The following is a 10,179-nucleotide window of genomic DNA, read 5'->3' on the forward strand; positions in this document are numbered from 1 at the left end:
GTTCAACTCTTTGCAACTCCATGGACTGTACAGTCCAGAGAATTCTCTAGGCCAGAATACGGGAGTGGTTAGCCTTTCCCTTCTCCAGGGGACTTTCCAAACCCAGGGATCGAACCTAGGTCTCCTGCATTGCAGGTGGATTCTTTACCAGCTGAGCTGCAAGGGAATAGTTAATAAAACTTAAATATCATTAATAGAATAGTATGTAAAAGTAGGGAGGCAGTCCTGTGATACACTGTGAAAGTGAAGTCACTCAGTCGTGTCCGACTCTTTGTGACCCCGTGGACTGTAGCCTACCAGGCTCCTCTGTCCATGGGATTTTCTAGGCAAGAGTATTGGAGTGGGTTGCCATTTCCTTCTCCAGGAGATCTTCCCAACCCAGGGATCAAACCTGGGTCTCCTGTGTTGCAGACAGACGCTTTACCCTCTGAGCCAATGGGGAAGTCTCATATTACACTGTACTTGATGCTATACCTTTGAAAAGTGAAAGTGTTAGTTACTCAATCATGTCTCTTTGCGACCCCATGGACTGTAGCCCACCAGGCTCCTCCGTCTATGGAATTCTCCAGGCAAGAATACTGGAGAGTGTTGCCATTTCTTTCTCCAAGGGATCTTCCAAACCCAGGGATCAAACCCAGGTCTCCTGCATTGCAGGCAGATTCGTTACCAACTGAGCCATCTGCTTATAAGTATGTTTAAATGTACAAAAATAAGAGGACAATCTTGTTTGTTAAGAAAAAATACGAATATACATCAGCATGAGAGTTTGGAACGGTTATTCTATTACTCGTTCTCAGAATGTACAGAAAGATTTTCTTCTCTCACCTCTATCTGCAGTAATCCTGAAAAGAAATTTATGAAGTAAGATATAGTGCAAAATTCTAGATCTAAAATAAAAAAAACCTCCAAAACTACATGTTTAAAACATTATTAAACTGATACACTGTAAAGAGAAAAATCTACAAGTTGAAAAGAGAAATATCTGCAGTTATAGAGGAACATTAAAAAATGAATAAAGGTATCAAAAATTCAGAAGACCATCTGTTTAACCAACAAAGAAACACGAATTATGATTATAATGTAAAAATACAAGATGATGGTAAAGAAAGAAAAACTGACTATCATAAGGTTAATTATGAGATTTCAAAACATATCCCAATATAAAACACAACAGTCAAAAGCACATGAACAAAATTTGATTAAATTGATTGATTAATTGATTAGAAATTGACAATTATTTTGTTGATTAAAATATTTGCAGAACTGAACTATAAGGAAAAAACTAATGTGAGGAAAACAATCACTCATAGATGATGTGGCAAGAAATGCCTATCAGTATTTAGTACCTCACACATAACAATAAACTCTAAATGACTCAAATCACTCACTAAATCAATTTATTAATTAACTGTAAAATGAAAATAATGTAATGACTTTTCCACCACAGCTATGAACTGAGGATAAATGTGGTGTTATTGAGGAAATGGATTTTATTATCAAAAATATTATTTTGAAATCCATTATTAAGTTACATAATGTGCATATGCATGCATATTCAGTCATGTCTGACTCTTTTCAACCCCGTGGACTGTAGCCCACCAGGCTCCTCTGTCAGTGAAATTTTCCAGACAAGAACACTGGAGTGGGCTGCCATTTCCTACTCCAGGGGAATCTTCCTGACTTAGAGATCAAACTCGCATCTCTTGAGTCTCCTGCACTGGCAGGCGGATTCTTTACTGCTGCACCACAAATATCAAGACACAAATAATTAGAAACTACAGTATGACAATTTTCGTCCAAAATGGCATGAAATCACTGAAAATATCTAAGGCTGGTAAGATAAGAGTGCTTGTAGGTACAGCTGTTCAGAGTACCTATTGTTACAAAGAATCATTAAAACATCCCCACCCAACTAAATGTTGGTTTCTAAATGCTATTCTCCAAAAAAGAAACCAGAGTTCCTTGGAAACTAGCTGAACCACAAGCTGGGGCAGATACAGATGAACCTAGAGCAAGCTTTTTTATGAAGCCGGAGAATAAGAGAGTGAATAAAATGTAAAAGTAAGTGAGAAATGAAATACATAGTCTAATGCAAGAGAGGCTACCAAAAGGCCACCAAGAGCTCCTACTAGCTAGCCCTTGAACAATTTGAACCCCAAATAAATAATAACATAAGAGGCATATAAACCAAAGGATAAAATAAGTATTCATGAGTCCACACTGATATCAACAAGTCATTATATAAATAAATACATGGGAGAGAAGGAATAACTCTTCCTTATAAAATAATTCCACTTGCAGCAATCTGACTTACAGGAAAATTTCTGAGATGTAGTTAAAGATTTTCATGTTCAAAGATGCTTACATGTTAAATGCAGCATTATAATATTAATTAAATACCTAAAAGAGTGGTTTCTCTTTTGATGAAATAGTTTATCATCATTATCATCTCATTATTTCCAGACAATGTTTGTGAGGAAATACTCATAATATAATGATATGCAGTATATCAAGAAGCACATCTATATTTATACTGTGTACAGCAGTTTGGTTACAGTGTATGTGTGTGTCTAAACATATATTCAAAATGTGTGTCTAACAGAAATAAAGTGAAAATTGTGCATAATCCTATTTCTTTTTCTTCTTAAATTTTTAAAATTATCTTTTTCTAATAAAAGTTTGAAATGCAGTTAAATTGAGAACATATCATTACTGAATGTATATCTCAAGATGGTTTTAGAAAAGGCAGAGGAACCAGAGATCAAATTGCTAACATCCTCTGGATCATCAAAAAAGCAAGAGAGTTCCAGAAAAACATCTATTTCTGCTTTATTGACTATGCCAAAGCCTTTGACTGTGTGGATCACAATCAACTGTGGAAAATTCTGAAAGAGATGGGAATACCAGACCACCTGACCTGCCTCTTGAGAAACCTATATGCAGGTCAGGAAGCAACAGTCAGAACTGGACATGGAACAACAGACTGGTTCTAAATAGGAAAAGGAGAACGTCAAGGCTGTATATTGTCACCTGCTTATTTATCTTATATGCAGAGTACATCATGAGAAACGCTGGGCTGAAGAAGCACAAGCTGGAATCAAGATTTCCGGGAGAAATATCAATAACCTCAGATATGCAGATGACACCACCCTTATGGCAGAAAGTGAAGAGGAACTAAAAAGCCTCTTGATGAAAGTGAAAGAGGAGAGTGAAAAGGTTAGCTTAAAGCTCAACATTCAGAAAACTAAGATCATGGCATCCGGTCCCTTTACTTCATGGGAAATAGTTGGGGAAACAGTGGAAACAGTGGCTGACTTTATTTTTGGGGGCTCCAAAATCACTGCAGACATAATTGCTTACTCCTTGGAAGGAAAGTTATGACCAATCTAGACAGCATATTGAAAAGCAGAGACATTACTTTGCCAACAAAGGTCTGTCTAGTCAAGGCTATGGTTTTTCCAGTGGTCATGTATGGATGTGAGAGTTGGACTGTGAAGAAAGCTGTGTCGAAGAATTGATGCTTTTGAACTGTGGTGTTGGAGAAGACTCTTGAGAGTCCCCTGGACTGCAAGGAGATCCAACCAGTCCATCCTAAAGGAGATCAGTCCTGGATGTTCACTGGAAGGACTGATGTTGAAGCTTGAACTCCAACACTTTGGCCACCTGATGCGAAGAGCTGACTCATGTGAAAGAACCCTGATGCTGGGAGGGACTGAGGGCAGGAGGAGAAGGGGACGACAGAGGATGAGACGGTTAGATGGCATCACGGACTCAATAGACATGAGTTTGGTGGACTCTGGGAGTTGGTGATGGACAGGGAAGCCTGGCATGCTGCAGTTCATGGGGTGGCAAAGAGCCAGACACAACTGAGTGAACTGAACTGATCTCAAATATTTTTTTCTGAAATAGTTAAGGGGGTAGTATATGCAAACTGCAACTTTAGCTTGTTTGCTTCATAGTTCAGAAAGCCATTATTAATTTCTCTGCTGCATTGTTTAATGTGACAAAGCTCAGGGTAGAAACTAAAAGTGCATTTTTCCTAAATTAAGAGGAAGATTTAAAAAAATTAATAATAAGTATTATTTTTATTATTTAATAAAAATACACTTTACTTAAATAACTGATAATAATTCCACTTAAATATGCAATAACATCCATCACATATTTAATATATTTTAAGTATACTTGAGCACACATTCATTTGCAATACATCACATTTATATTTGTTAATCATCCCTTTTATGAACCAATATCTTTACCAAAACATTCTGTTGTGCATTCTATACATAATCATCCAGCACATAAAATGTTAACAGCTTTAACTTTAGAATTATTTGATAATACTACATTATCTAATACTATATAATAAATTATCCAATACTAAATAATTTTCAGACCAAAGTATGTATTTAATTTTATAAATGTAAACAGTGTCTTATCTCCTAAAAAACATTTATAACTCAAAAAAGAATGAATGAAATAAACATGGAAAATAAGATATTAATAAAAAGTAATAAAAATAATGAAATAAATTATAGGACACTGTGTTATAATTTGACTCCAGCCATCCATAAAACTGATCTAGTTATGAATTCACTTTAGGAGCAAATTCTACATGGTTTTTAGGCTATATCCAAAGAATATCTTACATTCAAATGAAAGTGATTCATCTAATTTTACAGATGACTTACCTACCAAATATTTTTACTTTTTAAATGGAAACTGATTGCACAGATACGATCTTCTGATAAAATACAAGATACAAATAAATGCATAATTTCCAATACTTTGGAACTCTGTTCTCGTCAATAAGCAGTTTTCTGCAACATCAAAAAATGTGGCTAAATTCAGTATCCCTTAACCTCTTAATCTTACTCTGTTCCAAGTGCCTTGAACACTTAATGGACAGAACAAATCACTAATATGGATTCTGCTTCTTTACCTCATTTTCCAGAGCACAGCACAGTGCCTGGCTCATTGCTGATGGTCAATAAATATTCAGTTAAAGAAAACTGAAGTATACTATTTCTTTTTGACATAAATTATGACAGGCTTTCATTTTGATTCATGTGAAGTTATGAATCTGGACCAGCTTCATTAATAAAATTGATATTATTAAAAAAGAAAACCCCATATACAGTTAAATCAAGTAGAACATAAAAAAAAAAAATCAGCGTAAACTTTCCACCTAAGTGAATGTAATATGGAGGATGAGAACCATCTACAGTAAGAAAACTTTAGAAAGTCACTGTTGATGAATGTGATTTAGAAATGGTTCTACTGTTAATCAGGTGATGAAAGATTGATGTTTCCTGTAATTAAACTCCTGATGAAAATGTGAGTAATAAAAAAATCAGCAAAACAAATTGAGAAAACAATTTAATTTGATAAGCAGCCATATTTTCTTATACTCATTTTCCTTAAGGAAAAGGGAAAGCAGATTTTAGAAGAGGGTAGGGCAATGCTTTTTATCTCCAAACACTCAAGAATCTGGCTGGAATGACTCTAGGAGCAAGTCTTTCTATAATAGAGAAGTGCAGATACCTGTCTTAGTTTTTGTTGGCAAAATTAATCAAATTAACAAAAAAATTTTAACAAAAGAAGCCATATTTGCTAGTCAACCTTGTAATAAGACACCTTTGAAAGTATCTGTCTCTGTCTCTATACATAGATCTATGTGTGTGTGTGTCTACTGTGACATATGTATGCATCACTGCATGTGCCTATACATGTATCTATGAAAACTTAAGCTTCATGAAAATGTCTTTGGAATAACACACAAACACATTCTTCTTACATGGAATTAAGACTTCTTCATGTTTTTGAAATAATTCACACATTCACTCCCTCAGAATAAGGTGAACAGCATTTTACCATATCACCTTCTTTGCAGAAGCCTTTTTAAGATGCTGCATCCTGATAGTCCTCAAAGTTTCTAAGCATTTTCAGATGCTTGTTTTTCTTCCTAATAAAATTTTGGAGGAATGTGTATAAAAGTAGATTAAACTATATCAGACTCTTTAAAAGAAAACAGTGCTCTCCTTTCAAGAGGGTTTTTATGTAGTTTAAAAAAAAAAAAATGAGCATTGCAAGCAGTTCTGAAAACACAACCGAGATGCAATTTGATAAATAGCCTTCCATCACCCCAGCCAGAGCAGTGGAAAAGCACACTATCAGCACTTTCATCAAAAGCACTATTGACTCCTCTTTTTTCTATCTCATTTTATCTTGGCTTTCTCATTTTGTTTACTCAGTCAATGATTGGAAAAAAAAAATGATTCCTTACCCTTTGGATGAGTTATGATGGAGTCCACTGGAGAAGAGTCCTTTTCTACATCTTTGCTGCTGGTGCTGCTTCCCTCGCCACCGCTCTCTCTTTCGATCAGTTTATCCACCATTGCAATAATGCAGTTCAGGCTCTTCCCCACACTGGCCCACACCCTGTCCTGAAAAGAGCATGAGTATCACTATGGATCTGTATTGCAAAACCAAGACGAGGCAAAATCAGATGAATCCACTTGAGAACAGCAGGAAGAGGAACAATCATGCAGACTGAGTGACTCTAATCCCCCCATTCATTTGGCCAAATTATGCATAGACAAGAAATCTATTTTCTCTTAATAAAGCATAAATCAAGTGCTATGATCTTTCTATTTAGGTCATTGTTTTCGCCCTGTCATAAAGCAATGAGGAACTATCATACAACGTGGATCCCTAATTGAGCACAAATTACCTTTTACACTGGAGATATCTATTTTATTTATCAATAATTAGTATGAAAGCAAAGACTCACCAATATTTTAAAATAATGACTGCCGCTTGCATTCAAATTTATTTTTCTTTTTATTGTGATAATATAGACATAATGCAAAGCTGATCATTTTTTTAGCTATAAAATAGTCAAATATATTTTATTTATTTATTCATTTACTTTACAATATTGTATTGGTTTTGCCATACATCAACATGAATTTGGGAGAATGGCATTGAAACATGTATAATATCATATATGAAATGAATCGCCGGTCCAAGTTCAATTCATGATACTGGATGATTGGGGCTGGTGCATTTTAACCATTTTTAAGCATACCATTCAGTGGCATTCAGTATTGATACATTCACACTGGTGTGCAGCTATCATCACCATCCGGCTCCAGCAATTTTTCATCTTCCTAAGCTGAAAATTTGTACCCTGTAACATGAATTGTCCATTCATCCATTCACCCAACGCTGGCAACCACCACTGTAATTTTTGTTGCTATGAATTTGACGACTCTAAGAATTAGAAGTTCTTAAAGTGTGGTCTTCAGATCATCCTCACAGAATGACCTACATAATTAAAATGCATATCCGTGGGAGTCACCAAGCCAACCAGAACAGTTTCAGATGAACAGATACACACTGCGAATAAAGCAAATTATCAACAAGGACCAACTGTATAGCACAGGGAACTCTACTCAGTATTCTGTAATGGCCTATGTGGGGAAAAACCTGAAAAGAATGGATATATGTGTAACTGAATCACTCCGCTATATAACTGGAACTAACACAACACTGTAAGTCAACTCTATCCCAACATAAAATAAAAATTAAATTAAAAAAAAAGAACCATTGGGAACACTAAGTTGAAATTTCAATAAGCTCTTTAGGTGCTCAGAAATGAGATGATTTTCCAGTAGGAGTCCAATGACCCAATGACATGGTTTCTACAAAAGTTCTTGGTAAGTTTATTGCAATTTGGCAAAATCACATCCTACCCTTGCTGGCTTTTCTAAATAAATCATACTTGCTTTTCATAACCCTCTATCGTGAGTACAAAATATGATGTTAATCACAAGTAATCATAGCCAATTTTTTCTCTAAATACAGATCATTCCTCCCAAGAATTAAAAGCACATTTATTTTGCTTTTAATGGAAGCTGATAAATCCATAAATTGTATCATCTTCTGCCTAGTACCTGAAAAAATGAAGCAGAAATCTTGAGAGCTAAAAAGCTCATCACTTCCAGGAGGCAATGCTAGAGAAATGTAAGCAAGCTGAGTTTGTGACATCACTCACTGAGATTTGGTGAGGAGTTTATATTCCAGATCATATAACCAAACTGCTCTGCTGTGCTATGCTTAGTCACTCAGTTATATTTGACTCTTTTTGACCTCATGGACTGTAGCTCGCCAGGCTCCTTTGTCCATGGGATTCTCCAGGTAAGAATATTGGAGTGGGAAGCCATGCCCTCCTCCAGGGGATCCTCCCAACCCAGGGATAGAACCCAGGTCACCCACATTGCAGGCAGATTCTTTATCATCTGAGCCACCAGGGAAGAGCAAAAATACTGGAGTGGGTAGCCTATCCCTTCTCCAGATGATCTTCCTGACCCAGGAATTGAACCGGGTCTCCTGCATTACAGGTGGATTCTTTACCAGGGAACTTTACCAGGTAGCTTTATCAGCTATCAGGGAAGCCCATAACCAGACAAAATGGTCCCTGTTCTGAATATGCCTTAATCACCACCATCAACCTTATTTTTCAGACTATAATTTGAAAAATGAAGCAATTCTCCAGCTAATACTGTGGACAAACTGTTACTGAGGAAAAAAGGAGGAAAGAATTTCTCTTAATTTTTAGATTAGCTCTGTAGAGGAGATAGGCTTTCAACTCTCTTCCTGTTACTCATGATGAGAGAAATTTTATGTTTTGATCAAAGATGAGTAGTAGTGCACGCTGACTTTCTTATGTAAAGGCATACAAAGGATGGATCAACTGCTCTTAATCACATCTTTGAGGAGCACGAACAGAAGGGTATATAAGAGGATGATTTTGCATTCTACACCTAGCCATTGTTCTTCTTCCTTTATAGATGCCTCAGGTTATACAATTCTGCTGTGAGAAAAAAGTCAGCTTTGCAGCCAGTACAGAGATCTTCACTGGCACGAAGAACAAACTGAAGTATGCTCATTGATTAAGATCAACAATCATATAGTAAAAGGTTGTGTTGTGTGTGGCAAACAGTCTTAAAACACTTAGGAGGACGTTTGGGGGTAAGAAATAGAGCAGTTGCTTATGTAACACTAATACATGATTCATTCACAATCAGATACTCTGTTGAAGGCACATTCAGCAGCAGACTCTGAGCAGACTCATTCTGTTCTTTATCTTTTGGAGAGCAGATCCTTCCAGGCCGGTTGTGAGAGAACCCTGAGCTTTGCCGGACACTGCTTGTGTCGACAAAGTAGATTAAAGTCACTGATTTACATTGCTGTCTCTCATACTAGACTGTGAGTTATCTGAGAGGAGAAGGAAATGGCAACCCACTCCAGTATTCTTGCCTGAAAAATCCCATGGACGTAGGAGCCTGGTGGGCTACAGTCCAAAAGGTTTCAAAGAGTTGGACACGACTGAGCAACTTCACTTTATCCTTTATCCTCCTGCATTACAGGTGGATTCTTTACCAGGGAACTTTACCAGGTAGCTTTATCAGCTATCAGGGAAGCCCATAACCAGACAAAATGGTCCCTGTTCTGAATATGCCTTAATCACCACCATCAACCTTATTTTTCAGACTATAATTTGAAAAATGAAGCAATTCTCCAGCTAATACTGTGGACAAACTGTTACTGAGGAAAAAAGGAGGAAAGAATTTCTCTTAATTTTTAGATTAGCTCTGTAGAGGAGATAGGCTTTCAACTCTCTTCCTGTTACTCATGATGAGAGAAATTTTATGTTTTGATCAAAGATGAGTAGTAGTGCACGCTGACTTTCTTATGTAAAGGCTTTTAATGGAAGCTGATAAATCCATAAATTGTATCATCTTCTGCCTAGTACCTGAAAAAATGAAGCAGAAATCTTGAGAGCTAAAAAGCTCATCACTTCCAGGAGGCAATGCTAGAGAAATGTAAGCAAGCTGAGTTTGTGACATCACTCACTGAGATTTGGTGAGGAGTTTATATTCCAGATCATATAACCAAACTGCTCTGCTGTGCTATGCTTAGTCACTCAGTTATATTTGACTCTTTTTGACCTCATGGACTGTAGCTCGCCAGGCTCCTTTGTCCATGGGATTCTCCAGGTAAGAATATTGGAGTGGGAAGCCATGCCCTCCTCCAGGGGATCCTCCCAACCCAGGGATAGAACCCAGGTCACCCACATTGCAGGCAGATTCTTTATCATCTGAGCCACCAGGG

The 10,179-nt window shown here is 36.7% G+C and overlaps 1 protein-coding gene across 2 annotated transcripts in view; it reads right to left on the reverse strand.

The window, feature by feature from the left end:
- The window catches only part of INPP4B (inositol polyphosphate-4-phosphatase, type II, 105kDa), a 717,001-nt gene that overhangs the window by 115,866 nt on the left and 590,956 nt on the right, over window positions 1-10,179 (reverse strand). For both annotated transcript variants that reach the window (XM_010854712.1, XM_010854713.1), the window contains one exon: window positions 6,287-6,446. In XM_010854712.1, coding sequence (XP_010853014.1) covers window positions 6,287-6,446 — 160 coding nt within the window. The remainder of the gene's footprint in view (window positions 1-6,286; window positions 6,447-10,179) is intronic.

This window comes from Bison bison, unplaced genomic scaffold (assembly GCF_000754665.1).
Source record: "Bison bison bison isolate TAMUID 2011002044 unplaced genomic scaffold, Bison_UMD1.0 scf7180017864348, whole genome shotgun sequence".
Classification (NCBI taxonomy): Eukaryota; Metazoa; Chordata; class Mammalia; order Artiodactyla; family Bovidae; genus Bison; species Bison bison.